At 37.0% G+C, this 15,378-nt stretch overlaps 3 protein-coding genes across 3 annotated transcripts in view; 2 read left to right on the top strand and 1 right to left on the bottom strand.

Annotated features, from left to right (window-relative positions):
- The window catches only part of si:ch211-220f16.2 (golgin subfamily A member 4), a 51,309-nt gene extending 48,760 nt beyond the window's left edge, over positions 1 to 2,549 (top strand). The window contains exon 21 of the mRNA XM_056477888.1: positions 1,882 to 2,549. Within this exon, the coding sequence (XP_056333863.1) occupies positions 1,882 to 2,043 (162 nt within the window). The 3' untranslated portion in view covers positions 2,044 to 2,549. The remainder of the gene's footprint in view (positions 1 to 1,881) is intronic.
- A 6,561-nt stretch (positions 2,550 to 9,110) lies between these two features.
- Positions 9,111 to 10,140, bottom strand: LOC130245874 (protein phosphatase 1 regulatory subunit 3E). The gene is given in 7 exon segments (XM_056478655.1): positions 9,111 to 9,136; positions 9,139 to 9,205; positions 9,207 to 9,542; positions 9,544 to 9,663; positions 9,666 to 9,725; positions 9,728 to 9,925; positions 9,928 to 10,140. Coding segments are annotated over 7 exon segments (912 nt in total). The 5' UTR covers positions 10,033 to 10,140.
- A 948-nt stretch (positions 10,141 to 11,088) lies between these two features.
- On the top strand, positions 11,089 to 14,095 carry si:ch73-103b9.2 (uncharacterized protein LOC100150067 homolog). Its single transcript, XM_056478887.1, is given in 9 exon segments — positions 11,089 to 11,204; positions 11,207 to 11,264; positions 11,655 to 11,698; positions 13,191 to 13,244; positions 13,246 to 13,344; positions 13,346 to 13,409; positions 13,412 to 13,516; positions 13,519 to 13,562; positions 13,564 to 14,095. Coding segments are annotated over 9 exon segments (1,038 nt in total). The 5' UTR covers positions 11,089 to 11,096; the 3' UTR covers positions 14,026 to 14,095.
- The last annotated feature ends 1,283 nt before the right edge of the window (positions 14,096 to 15,378 follow it).

Below are 15,378 nucleotides of genomic sequence, written 5' to 3'. Positions count from 1 at the left end.
CTGGGAGAAAGAGGTGAGTGTGTGTGGTGTTGGTGGTGTATCTTGCGTGTTTGTTGTAGGTGCAGCAAATTGAGCACTGATTTTTGCAGTTTTGGTGCAAAAGAATGTAGCAAAGTCATCAGTAGTGAGTGTGGAGGATGCGGGTGGAGGAGGAGGGTGAAGGAGGGAGGAAAATGTTTTAAAAAGCAAGCGAGGATTGGTGGCACTGTTGACTTTCTGAAGGAAGTATGTCTGCTTTGCAGAAGTAACCTCAGCCGAGAAAGAAGACAGAAGAGTTTGGTATGTTATGAGCTGTTCAGGATTTTTTGTTTTTCGCCAGCTTCTCTCAGCAGCCCGAAGTTTGAGCGATGCTCACGGAGAACATCAGAGAGCCAGGGTGCAGGAGGACTGGCTCGGGTTGGTCTGGATGTCAGAGGGCATAGTCTGTCTAGACATGATGTTAGCGTGGAGCAGAGTGTATCAGTTGCACTGTTCGTATCAAGTGCAGAGAGTTTGGAAGATGGAGGAAGAGAGTTAGAAACAATGGTGGATAGTCTGTTGGTTGAGAGAGAGCGTAGGTTTCTGCGAAAGGCAACTAGAGTAGGAGTGTGTGGCGGCTCAGGAGTAATGTGGATGTTGAAGAGAGAGAAGGAAATGATCCGATTTTTGTAGTGGAGTTACTAGTGTTTGGTCAGCGAGGCAATGTCGAGTGTAAATAAGGTCTAGTTGATTACCTGATTTGTGAGTAGCAGAGGTAGGTGCTCTTTTGAGGTCGAAAGATGCAAGCAGAGTCTGGAAGTCAGCAGCTTGAGGTCTTTCTATGTGGATGTTGAAGTCACCTAGCACCAACAAGGGAGTGTCATAATCAGAAAAAGATGAGAGAAGAACATCCAGTTCATCCAAGAAGTGACCTAATGTACCCGGTGGGGCGGTAGATGACAACCACATTTATGCGAAAGGGGTGGATAATGGTGACTGCATGGAATTCAAAGAGCTGATTTTTGGCAGGGACGGTCTCTGAGTGAATTCCATTCTTTGGAAATCAGTAGTCCAGTCCCACCCCCTCTCCCTGTCTGACGAGGGGTGTGGGAAAGAGAGAAATTAGTAGAAAGAGCTGCATGTGTAGCAGTGTCCTCTGGTCTCAGCCAGGTTTCAGTTAGAGCCATGAGACTAAAGTCATAATGAGTGGCTATGGAGGTAATAAAATCTGCTTTGTTAACAGCAGATTGACAATTCCAGAGGCCCACAGAGAGAGAGAGTTGTGAAATAGAGGATACATGGATTGATCGAAGGTTGTGAGGGTTGCGCCTGCAGCGTACCTCCCGTGCTCTGCGAGTATTAGTAACAACAGGAATTAGTAAACACATAATAAAGTGCAAGGAAAACAATAATGAGTGCAGAGAAAAGGAAAAAAAAAATAAAGTAAGAAGTACTCAAGTGCTTTGTCGGTGTCTTTGCTCGAACGTGCCATCCACTGCGCCACCGCGTCACCCCATTTCCGTTTAAGCATTTTTAAATTCAAATCCATTTCTGGCTTGATATTAAAGCAATGTGATCATTCTGCAGAGAAATACAGTTGCAACAAAAAGAAATAAAAATGTGCGAAATTCTTCAAGCCAGCCTTGTCATTGACCACTCTTCATGTCTTCTTGTTTGTGTGTCATTAGTGTAGTCAGAAAGTGTTTGTCTTTAATTGTGATTTAGATGAAGATAAGTCTACAAATTATGAGTAATCAAGCCAGAAATCCAGGTAATTCCAAAGGGTTCACAAACCGTTTTCTTTGAACTGTACCTCACGAATCTAAATTTTCACATTTATGCTTGCATTTAAATTCGGGTTGTGTGTAGTAATGCTGGATGGATGTTTAGAGTGTGACTTAATTTCTTGCGATGCTTTTTCAGATGAAAATCGGGGTTCACTTGTGTCAACGTTGGCTCAAAGGAAGAAGCGCATACAGCTGTTCAAGACTCCTAAAATCCAGAGCGAAATCCCGTTACTTATTCATCGGGTACATTCTCATGCTTCATGTGCTGGTTTTCATGTGCCTCGGTTCATCTCTATGAAGAGCAATTCTCACCAGATCACATTTGCACAAACAGATTAGTGGATCCAGAAGCTTCCGCTCTAGATAAACAGTGTAAGAATGTCTCTTTATACGCTGGCTCAGTTAATTTAAAGTGGAATGATGAACTGTGACTTTTCTGAGATGTCAATCATAAACTGGAAGCTGCTCTATCATGACACTGGTTTCCACACACACTTCAACACCAGCGTTTAGATGAAGAGGTACGCAGATTTTAGATGATCTGATGCAATGGCTATGCACTGAAATCTTAAATTTAGTTAAGCTATTATGTTTTTCATAAGCTGCCCTGTAAAATAGAATTGAAGATGAATGTCAGTCTTGTTTGTCTGCACTGTAAATGACTGTGAGATTTAAAAGTAATTTATTATGTTGTATCTGTGAAGAGAGAATATGAAGTTCTTGTTTTATTTGTATGCTAAACACGCGTAATGTTTTGCAGGCCTTTAAGCAAATAAACTAACATTGTTAGGAGCTTTACACATATGCTTTAGTGGGATTCTGATTATTGGAATGCAGAAACACTGGATTTATACCATGATTTTTGAGGGTTTTTTGGTTATTGAATGATGTGCTATGGAACTGTGATTTGTGCGTTTGCCGAGCTTCAATGTAAGATTATTTTGCAAATCAGTCACACTATTGTGCAATACAATCTGTAAATGGAGTGTATGAGGAAAAAGAGTGAATCTTTGTTAAATTAAACTACTGAGATTTTCCTCCCTGTGTGTTTTCTTGTTGTTACATTTATTTTCCTTCGGGTTAGTTGCTTATTTATTAGGGGTCGGCTGGAAACACTCATACACTCTCACAGTCACTTACACACTACGGCCAATTTAGTTCATCCAGTTCACCTATATCGCATGTCATTGGACTAGAGCAAAAAGAGGAAACTCATGCGAACATGGGCAGAACATGCAAACTCCACAAAGAAATGCCTCCGGGACTCGAACCAGCAACTTTCTTGCAACATTGCTAACCACTGAGCCACTGTGCTGCCTTATTACATTTATATTACTAATTTAACTGATTTTTGCCTGGTTTTCGCCTATATCTTCTCTCCCGCATCAGCTCAGGGTGCACATTTACTATAGTTACAATTAGGCCCGCGCGATTCGTTTCTAAACTGGAAATCACGAATTGAAAGGATGAGATTATTTCGATGGACTATTAAATGTGGTAACAAGCATATCATTGTAGACAGTATGTAAGCCCATTATCCTAAACAATGTGAAAAACGTAACAATCTAATGTGAAGGTTTTCTTGTCGACCTTTTGGCTTTATTTATAAATTTTTTAAATATTTTTTAAATATTGTGTGTGTATATATATATATATATATATATATATATATATATATATATATATATATATATATATATATATATATATATATATATATATAAAATTAATTTTATTTAAGATACTGTAGCTATTTTCTTAATTTGTCATGACCACTGACTTTATTTAAAAAAAAAATGGCAATAATGTTTAAGAGGTTTTAAATAAACAGTAGCATATTGTAGCATATTTTGTGAATATGCTTGGTTTTCTTTGGCTCCGTTAAAACCATCACATCAAACCTGTAGCCTTTAATGAAAATGTTGTAAATTGCAATTTTGATCAAAAAAATGGCAGTAAGATACAATGATGTATTTGCCTTTTATAGTCACAACACACAAGCGCCATATTGATTGAAGCAAACGCACACGCTCTATTCTGATTCGTTTGCAGGTTCGTCGTCTGATTCGTTGTTTTTTGGTGCACAAAAATGTTCTTTGAGCTTCATATGATCACAGTTGAAGTCATGTGGAATGTTTTGAAAATGTTTTTAGGTTTTTTCTGGATTTTGAACATCTCTGGACCATCATTGTCTATGAGGTATGAGGGTCCATAATGATCAATTCCAACTGCAGCGTTAAACCTATGACATTTGCTTTAGTTGACCACTAGCCTTATTTGGCGTCTTGAGTGAGTCAATGACATTTTAAAAATGTAATAGTCTAGAAATTGCATAACTTTTGAACAATGTTGTGTAAAAGTTTATGCGACTTCAAATTACTGGTGTATCTGTCATTGGTATTGTGTGTGTGTGTGTGTGTTATCAATTTTGAAACAAAAAATTGGCTAAAATTATAAAATACCCATTACAACCAACCAAAATGGTATTATGTACCATATTGTATAATTTGTATAATGTCTGTTGCATAATCCAACATTTTTCTCTGCATAATATTAGGATTTCCTAAATCAAATTGAAACCTGCACAAAATATAGTTTGTCAAACATAAAACTAGTTAAATGTTAAATGTATGTGGGTGGAAAAATGATTCGGTGATGCATCAATACCTTAATTCGTGCATTTTTTTTTTACTTTATCAAAACATGGATCTGTTTTACTGACAAAAGTCCCACAATAAATAATTACACTTCCGCATTTTCTACCACAACATAATTTTATTAGCAAATACAGAGAACCGAGGCGTGATCTTCCCCATCAACACAACACAGTGCATAAAGCTGAAGGAGAAATGAGGTATTACACAGTGAATTTTGCTACCTCAAAATGTTCAATACTCTGTTTAGCTTGCTATAGACTTTCACTATATAAATAAAAACGCAGGATTTCTTTACATGCAAGCAATAGACATACGACAACACTGTTCAAAATTAAAACAATGATTAACAAGAGACAGATACAATGCCAAAGACAGGTATTGCATAGGTGAAAACAAACACAGAATCTAAAACTGGTAAAACAATAAGTGTAAGTGTTTTTCTTCCACAAAGCTAAAGTTACTGTTCAAACAATAAATACAGCACAGCAAACAAACATAATCATTCCATCTTTTAGCCTTCAAACTGTCCAAACATCTTTTTGTACAACGAGTGAAAAGGACTAAAGAGAAATGTGAAGGTAATATTAAAGGATGGCTTTGGAGATATTTAGCTTCTGGTTGTGTTAAGCAAAATGGCAGCAGGGTGTTCATTTGTGCGCAAGTCATATTTAGTGCATTCAAAAAGTATTCAGACCTCTTTCACATTTTCGATTATTTCATCTTGGGGTTAAAATGCAGTCGTGCATACAGGAAATATTGTAATCTGGAGGATGTTTTGAATAAGGATGAAAATGCAGATTTCACATTTGCTGACCAATAGAAAAGCAGCCATGTTTGAAAGTGATTTCTATGTCAATTCAAATTCACTGATGTGACCGTTTGCTATTGCTTCAAATAATTCATTCCCATATCAGTCTGCACAAAGGGTGAAAAATGAAGATGTCTGAATTCTTTCTGGATGCCCTATAAATCTTTTCAAAGGGCAGACGCTTTACTTTGTGAAAGGCTTTACAATCATTTGTCATTCAGTAATAAACGTCTCAAAGTGCTGCTGAAGACACAAAAGCCTTAAATAAAAGTGCTTAACATTTTTTGACTGATGTCAAATATAGTTTATAGGGCACTGATAAAATGTGCTGCTTCGGGTGGCATGATTTTCCTTCAACCATTACACTGTAAAAAGCTATTAGTTGACTTTACTTTAAAAAGTGAGTAAACTCATTTCCTTAAAATTATTAAGTAAATAAACTAGGTCCATAATTAAAAAAAAAAAGATGTCATATTAATAGTTACAATGGGTTTAATGATTTTTTTAATTCCCCTATATTGTGCATTATAAAAGGTTAAAATCTTGGTTTGGGGAGTGCCCAATAACAGGCTACTACGCATGCAAGGTCAAAAGAAAGAATCAAACACTTTTGTTGTCTAATAATTTGCATTTAAATTATCGCATTGAATCCAACATGACTTTGATGATAGAGTCATTTTTCTAAAGCCCTCCATTACATGATGCTAATATGCGGTGGATGGTCCGATGACCCAGTCTGTTGCTATTGGTCTATTGTGTGCGGTGCATGTTGGAAACAGCTAAAGATTCATATTAGCGACTCTGAGTCGACTCTATTTTTTTAGAGTCAATAACGTTATAAATGGACAATGTTTAGATTTAAAACTCAGATGGACATTTCATTCACCTAGAGCAGTGTTACACACTGCATGGAAGGTATTTTAAAAAGAAATCCATAATAGTGACATTTTAAGTAAAGTCAACTTGTCGCTTTTAAGGCAACGAGTTTACTCAGGTAATTAATCGGTTTACAGGGTACCTGTGGCAGAAAACAAGAGAATCAGGAAGCAATTTAATCTGCCCTGCAACCTTATAGCTGAGCTCCACTTACAGCCTCCACTTACAAACCTAACTGCTAACTAATAAAACTAATAGCTCATAAAACTAGCTTTCAATCACTACCTGCCACTCCAACCTACCGAAAACATCTAACAAATTTCTAATGGCATGAAATACTTCACTGATCCTACACCCATGTTATTAAAAATCACTCTTACTTGCTTACACAATGTGAGGTATATTAAAACACTTTCAGCATGAAAGCTAACTTCAGTATAACAGCCTATTTTATTAAGGTCTGGGCTTTATAGTCGTCATCTACCTGAAAATATTTGGTTTTATTCCAAAAAAATACATCTTCAAAAAGTTGTCATCTGATTCAAAAATAAACCTGGAAATGTTGGAAGTGTTCTTCACAGTAGATATGTATTTGGTCTAACGTAAGGAATATATTTTAAATATTTGACTTTATATACATATAAATAGATATAGATATTTTTTTATTATATTCATTTGTATTATATTCGGTTATTATTGTAAAATAACCTGCTGAAAATAACACCCCTGATTTATATTGAGGGGGTTGTTTTGCGATGATGACTGTACATTATCGTACTTACTGAACAGCTGCCAAATAAATAGATTAAAAATTTGTGTAAAACAAGACTGGAACGACTTGAAGATTATGTTGAAAATGACAGCAGCTAACATTTATATGTAGCACCAGCTAATCTTACAGCAAGACCAATTCAATGGAATCCCATGGCTTTTTGATTTACCGGCTAATTTGTCTGAATTTGAACATTTTCATTCACACATTTTAGTATTATTTGTTCATTCCAAATGATGGTTGGATTGAGGGACACGTTGTACATTTCACACAAATGCATTGAAATAAATTAGACACTTTTCTAACAACATGTTAAATGGTTACTCTTCCTCATGAGATCAGTCATAACAATTAATTGATGGCAAAAATCAACCTATGCTTCAGCCATATTTTAATTGCCTAGTACTCCCATTTTGTACTTTTTTACAATTTGACAAACTCTTCAGAGCCACATTGGTGTCATGCTGTCATGCAAATTCCTTTTCATTTCTTTTTCATCACATTTTCATTCAAAAAACTATATAGATATACAGTGCATGCATAATTATGAGGCAATTCAATATTCTGATCATATTCTTTTTTTCCAAAGCACATTGTTCCTATTTCAAATCACATACTTCTTAATCATTTCAATAAAGCTTGCATTTATAGGTGATTTGTAGATGTTGCTAATGAATGGGACTTTTGTAAAAGTAAAATGGGCCAACTTTTCTCACTTCTGCATGAGAAGGATGTCACACTTTCTAAATAGGTTTTTTTTAATGAGATAAAGACGTGTATTATCTGCAACACTCAGTGCCACCATTTTCTCAAACTGCAACTGGTACATGGAGTCCCCGGAGGTACAAGTGTCAGGTTCTCTGAGGCTTCGCTAGGTTAGGAAGACTGAAAGACAAACCCCAGTTAATAAAAAAATCAATAAATTTGTCACCATTGAGATTTGAGCATGATCCTTGACTAATGGTGCTTATAAGCACAAGAACTAGACTGATCTTTCAGGATAACTCCCCAAATGACTGCTAATTTCTGAACAATTCTTTAAACAGCAGTATAAGGGGAAGAGATGCTCAGGAGACACTCAACTAATCTGTCCATAAAACATTTAAAAAAATCCATAACACTTCAGTTGTTGTGCTTCAGCTTTATCTTAGAAGCACCCGACTCTGTACTTTGGAAAATGTCATGTGGGTTTAAGTGTAGGCTGGGAAATGGCGGCACTGAAGACTACAAGGTTGTTTTCCACTTCATTCTCATTTATTGCAGTTAAGTGGATAGTTCACCCCCAATATTTTCCAAAACCTATTTGAGTTTCTTTCTTAGCTTGAAGAATATTGGAAACTGGTGGCCATTGACTTCCATAGCATTTTTTTTAATTCCTAAAATTAAAGTAAATGGCTAGCAGTTTTATACAACAGCCTACACCTATTCTTCTTAACCTGATTTTTTTTTAACAATTTAATGGTATTAAGTAGTCATTTTCTGATTTCTTAAAAAAAGCAAGGTAATTTTTCAACATTAAAAGTAAAAGTAAAATACAAAGCAGTGTATTTGTTTCCTGAAGGAGAAAAATAGTATGAACAATTCATACAGTAGCTGCACAAGACTTATGACAGCAAGACACCACAGGGGCTCTGTAAATGTACTTTCTTTTTTCAAGAAGGTCTGACTTATTATTAGGCCTGTCAAAAAACAATCTTTTCTCCATTGAAGCCTAACACTTACAGCCACATTTTGATGTCCAACAGTGATGCTGAAGCGCTATGATTACACTTGTTCTGAGGGTAGGAAGCACACTGAGGATTATGTAATAATTATACAATATCCTATTACAGCACATGCAGTGAAGCTGAAGACAAAAAGGATATGTGCTGCTCAATTCAATAAACACAGGACGGGTTTTGTTTCTGTGGCCATCCATGTAGAAGGCTGCTTTAGCTAAACAGTGCTTTACACCTCAAATTACATTCCTCAACTAGTGGTCGTCTATCTGGCTCCATATTATTTCCCATCTACTGACACTGGTAAAACAATGACCAACAAACAATGAACGTGTACGATTTACGTATTTGCTACATACGGTTTGCATGTAAGGTCAGTAGTTCCCTCGGGGTGCACTGTGGCGACAATACTAATCCTATCTATGGCGATGGCTTTAACTCATGTTTATTACTGCTCACAGTTCCCCATTGGACGCTCGCTTAATTAATATTCATGAGCCAAGCGTCGTCATAGCGGAACGACTGACACGCGCATTAAATGAAATGGATCCAGCCGTTTCCCATTCCCTCGGAGGAGAAATTTTAAATCTGTGGCGTCTTACTTTATAATTATTCCCACTGTTGTTATCCCCAAAATTCGCAACCTCCTACGCAGTACTTGATGGCAACATGAAGCGTTCCTCCAAACTCCAGAAAGGTCGGGGTGATGATTTTGAAGCTGAACTGGTCGGTCTCCCCGTCGTTAGAATGGGGGATGTAAAAGGCCAGAATATCCGTAAAGGATGTCCAGTTATTCAAGGTGTACCTCAAATAGACGCTTTTCTCGAAAGCCAGGTTGAGAACGCGCACGACCCCCGAGATGCAGAACTCATCAGCATGAACAGACTCCAGCAACACCTTTCCTGCATTGACTCTGTCCTGGAAGTCAGGCAGGGATCCTGGGTTTGTAAAGAGCAGCTCCATAAACCACAGACGGATGGCTTGACGTGTTGTCGAAGTTATTCAGTGGAAAGCTCTGGCTTTTTTTGAATCTATCAATAATGCGATCTGGAACCTCAGGCATATCCGTGTCATCAAAGTGCTTGAACAGGAAATCAGATCCAGTCCCAGAGAGTCTGCGAATCTCACCTTTTTTTGACTGCTTGGGCTCTCCGGCTTCGAGCGATTTCTAATTTGGCCCTTTCAGCCGATGTCGGGAGAGACTTGCACCTGCGGCGCTGAGTCGGGCTGTGCGGGGGCTTCAGGAACGACTCTCTCCCTCTCGGTTTTGTATTTACTACGCTGATTTGTAACGCTTCACAGTCTCCATTCTTGACCTCCTCTTCCTCCATGTCGTCTTCTCCGTCCTCCCCAGCTTCTGCGCTGTCGCCAAGCTTCCGAAAAGCCCAGCGATACAACTGTAGTTTCTGGGGATGCAGTTCTTGGGAGGCAGCATTACCACAGTCTCGGCTTCCATAAGAGTCAGCAAAATCTTTTAAAAAATGTTTCCGTCGTGAACTAACGTTAAATGTCCCTTCCGCATCATAGGGTACTGGAAGCTGCTGATAGTACTGCGGATGTCTGGACCAATCTTCGCCGAGATGCTGTTTGCCGGCTGAATCCTACTATGGCGACGCTCAGTGGCTGAATATTATTAGGGTCAAGATAACCTTCCTTGGTCGTGCGCTCAGGAAACACTTAATATTCATAAGCCAAAATACGCGTTTTTAATTCGCTAGCGGACTAGCACTCATTACCATAGTCTGTTTCAACCAACGGCACGTTTGTAGTTAATAATTCATGAGCCTTACCGTCACCATGTTGATTTTTTTGCCAGGCACACACGCCCCCTCAGCAACACGCTGTCCGTGAGCTCGATCACGTCTCGCAGTTGATGTAACCTTACACTGCAATAGGCAGTTCAAGGTAAAAAGCAAACGTTGGTTTGAAAATGCTTGGGATTACCTTTCTATTATTCATAATGCATGTCCCTCAGGTATTTTATTGTGTCAAGCCTGGTACAATGGGAAGCAACATGTAAAGAGTGCTTTTGTTTTGCATAGCTATTTCACGCATTACGTTAGGTCCTTTTGAAAACACATGATGACGATATTCTTATAGACTACAAGGAACAGAAGAAACGGGAAACCGAAAAAATACATAAAGTCAGACTACCAAACCACAGCAGTATGTAGAAGCCGGCATCTTATAAGTGCGCTCACGCCGACAAACCCAAGGCTCTTCTCTTTCCACTACGTCATTCTCTCACGGTTGACATGACAACATGATTCCAAACATCCGTTCTCTCAGTTTACTTCAACAAAGTGTAAGACCCTTTAAAGTATACGGTGTTTTAATATCCACGAGAGTAGGCTATTAAAGTTACGGTCATGTTATTGTTGTCCAAAATAACGTACGTTTATACGGTATTAACACTTCTATTACATTAACCGAAAACTTAAACAGTAGACCTAATATTAACTCGAGAGTCAAAGTGATCTTTTGTTGTTTTTCCTCTGGCTGTGATTGAAGCTGTCCAGGATGGATATCTCTGCAAGCTGTGCGTCAGACGATGCTGATGCAGAGAAACAGTCGGCGAATATTGACAGCTCAAAAAGGAACTCTGAGTCTTCGGGCAGGAAAGTATGTCAAATGTGTTACTGGATCTCAGTGAAGAGGATTACTGCAGTGAGAACAACATGAATTTGTTTGCAGAGGCCGCACTGGCTGGAAGATGCTGTGAGTCAAATGAACACGACAATGAAACTGTGTACAACTGAAAATTCCCTGGGTAATTTTTATATAATTTGTAGCCCACATTAAACCCAATTTCTGGGTTAGTCCATGTTTTACCCAAATTTGAGTTGAAATAACAAATTTTTTTAGAGTGTACAGTAGGTGAAACAATGTCAATTTTTGTTTGTTTGCTTTATTTCTATAGCACATTTAAAAACAACAGATGTTGACCATTTATCTTAAACTTACCTAATCATACACACTTTTTCCACAGAATGTCTTTTTTGCATTTGTTTTTCTGAGCACAAATAGTGTTATCAGACGTTTTACCATTATTACAATACAATTAGATTATATAACCAATACAGATGAGAACATGCATGTGCTGCATTGGCTGGGAAGACGCTGTAAATCAAACTAACACAACATGAACGAACTAATGTGGATATTCTATAAAAAAAAATATATATCATACATACATGCATACATACATACATACAAGTATATATATATATATATATATATATATATATATATATATATATATATATATATATATATATATTGTGTGTGTGTGTGTGTGTGTGTGTGTGTGTGTGTGTGTTGTGTGTGTGTGTGTGTTTGTATTATGGGTATAATATGGCCAAAAACATACTGCTGGGTTAATCTTCAATACAATTTATATCCATATAAATTTAAAGATTGAACAAATTTTTTGTTTATCTATATTTTAGCAAAATTGTGTTGAAAGAAGCCAGCATTTAGTGTAAATTATGTCATATCGTTTATCTTATAACATAGTACTAAAATAAACACTCTTCACTCAAGTGCTTTTCCCCGCTCAATTCTAATTACATGCTTTTTTTATCCCCATAAAGGAGATAGAATGCCATTTATTTTATTTATTTTATAAATCACACATGATTATGATAAAATAGGACGCTATTACCCCCAAAATTCTAATAGATGGTCAAGCATACTTACAACAAAAAATTATAAGATGAGATATGTATAGAATTAGTTCACCTAAGAGTGAAAAGTCTGTTATTGACTACTCAACCCTTGTATCTTTCCAATCCGGTGAGACCTTTGTTTATCTTCGGAACACAAATGAAGATATTTTAGATGAAATCCGGGAGCTCTGATTCTCCATAGACAGCAATGGTCCTGAAATGTTCAAGTCCAGAAAAGAAACGAACACATTGTGAAATATTTAATGTGTTTACACAAACAACCTCGCCAAGGTCTTCCACATCAGATCATTGTGGCGCATTTACTACAGACAATATGAAGCTTGTGTGTTGTGCCGCCGACTCTATGGCAATATTTTGTATAGCCTGTAGTAACATGTACCCTAAACTGCATGGGGGAAGAGTAGTTTTTTGGTTCCCTTTTGAGCCTGGCTGGTCCTCTTTGTACTTCTTGAGACTGTTGCACTATATGGAGAGTTCTCAGGAGCTGTCAGATTTAATTCTAAAATAACTTAATCTGTGTTCCGAAACAAAAAAAGTCTCAGGGATATAGAATGATATGAGAGTGAGTAATTGCTAACAGGATATTCAGTTTTGGAGTAAACTGATCCTTATACGACTCTTAGGGATAAATGTGTGGTTGCAAAAAGCCCCAAGTTAATTATATTTTTAATCAGTCACCTAGAAAACTATAATAATTTCAAAATATAATAAATCTATTATGATCACTTATTCTTTTATAAATTCATTTTTTTGTCTTTTTTTGGGGGTAATATTTTGATTGTCCCCTTCAGACGTTCAGTTGTCTAAAAGTAGCTTTGCGACACCGGTTGAAGGTCATTAGCGAACAGAGACTGTAGTGCTCTCACAATTGAATCTAAAAATTGGATTTATTTCACAGAATCTCACAGACTGCTTTTTTAAACAGGTTGAAGGGTGGGCAAGATTTCCCTCTTTATCTGCACTCCCTCAATCACAAAGAAAAGGGAAAAAACAAGCAAGACATCATAGATTCCCATTGCCTCCTATGTGCGGACCTCAAACCATCTGAACTTGATGCTCGAACCCCTACAACTCCTGCAAAAGGAAACTCACAACACACTCTCCTCTCCCACTTCAGATGAACTCTACTCCTTCAGCTTATCTCTGAAAATATGTCAGGGCCATTAATCAATAAACTGCTGTCAGGAGAGGAATCGTATGCGCAAAAGAAATCGCCAACAGTTTGCTATTATCAACCAGAACCGTGTCAAATGTAAAAGAGCAGACAGTGGGTCTCAGCATTAGAAGCTTCAGTGTGTTTGCCGCCTCTTAAGGAGTCCAGGATCTTTTTAAAATCAGTGCAGCCCACAGATTGGCATCCAGCAGAGGAAGACAAGATCGTGACTCCCAGAGATACCAGTGTTGATGATAAAATAAGTGCAGGAAATGACATCAAAGCTCTCACAGACTTCACCCCAGGAGAAAATGGCTACAAATGTAAAGGAGCTCTCAGCACAAAACACTGTGTGTCCCAGGACAATACTCAACTGCCTTCTACTTTTAACATCAATTTTCAAAATAAGTACGAATTTCACTCCAGCACCTTGCCCCAGTTTTCTGCACCCTTGGGACGAAATTTCAGGCAGGAAGAACTGACGAGGTCTTCAACCAGGAATAACACCAGCTATAGATTGTTTTCTAGCCACAAAACGAGAGATCTGAAAAGACCTGAAGCTCATCGACTAATGCTTATAGGAACTAGAGTTCACATGCCTTTGTGATGAATATAATTTTTTTGTTGCACACGACTATACGAAGTAGTGCAATACTGTTTTTAAATGACATCAGAATCCAAACACATGCTCCACGTGTAGAAATATATGAAATATTATTTTGCAACTAAAATATATTTTCAAGTCTGCTTGTATTTTTGAACCCGCAGCAGCCTATTATTTTCAAATTTACAATGGTTGTTGGAAAAAAAGCAGTAATATCAAAATCAAAGCAATATGTGTATTATACGCCCCTTTCACACAGTGATACCGGTAAATATCCAGAAAATTTCCAGAACTACTTTACCACTCAATTCAAAAAAGAGCTGTTCATACAAGCAAGGATATTATGGAATTTTCCTAGAAAAAAACATTTACACATCTATCCCAAATTACCAGTAAATTCTGACATGATAAGAAATTAAACATTAACAAGACATTAACAAGAAATGAGCTCTAAACGACTGTGCTTGAATTTGTAAACATTTGACTACATTACAAATTCTGTGGATGGATAAGTATTGTGAACAACTTCGATGAAAACATATGGAGGAACACTTTCGCATGTTGAGATGTATATAATATGTGTGTGCTGGCGCTTACCGGCTGCTTCACGTGCACACGTGTCAAGCAACTAAAGCAGAGCATTTTATCAATAATTTTTTTCCACAGTTGGCATTAAGAAGGAACATAGAAATGTTATTTGACTAACATCTAACAGCTAAATGTGTCTGGAAAAATATTCAAAGGCTTTTATTTTCATAAACAGCGCGATTGTGAATGCATCTGAATGTTCTGATTGGCTGAAGTACGTTTCACGTCAGTGTGTGTAAAGCGTGAACAATTTTCCTAATGCGTTCAAACAGCGCAGCATTCCGGCAAATTAACGGTAATGTTACAACTTATTTTTCTGGAAAATTGCCGGAACAAATTTCCCAGTATTTTCTAAAAGCGCCTGTTCACACATACAGTCTTTACCGGAAAGGTCTCTATGTGTGAAAGGGGCTATAGCCTTACATTATTTATTTTTGTGTACATTAGAATGTGTACTGTTTGTTTTTTTGTTTTTTTTTTAGAAAAAAACATCCTGAATTTTCAACATGATTTATAAGAAACAAACTATAACAAAAAATTGTGTTAAAAAAATTTTAGTGTTAAAAAAACATTTTGTGTAACAATAGATAGCATATTAAAACTGAAGGATTACAGTGGAGCCACAATATACAAATTATTTGTCATTTTGAGGCATGATATTTACCTATTTGTTTTAACCATTTAAAATATAACAGTTTAGTACAACCCTTTTTTTTTACTATTTAGTACAGGCCATCATATAAGTATGGTGCTTATTATATATATATA

The sequence above is a fragment of the Danio aesculapii genome, chromosome 18 (genome assembly GCF_903798145.1).
Source record: "Danio aesculapii chromosome 18, fDanAes4.1, whole genome shotgun sequence".
NCBI lineage: Eukaryota > Metazoa > Chordata > Actinopteri > Cypriniformes > Danionidae > Danio > Danio aesculapii.
This window is presented reverse-complemented; position numbering and strand designations above follow the sequence as displayed.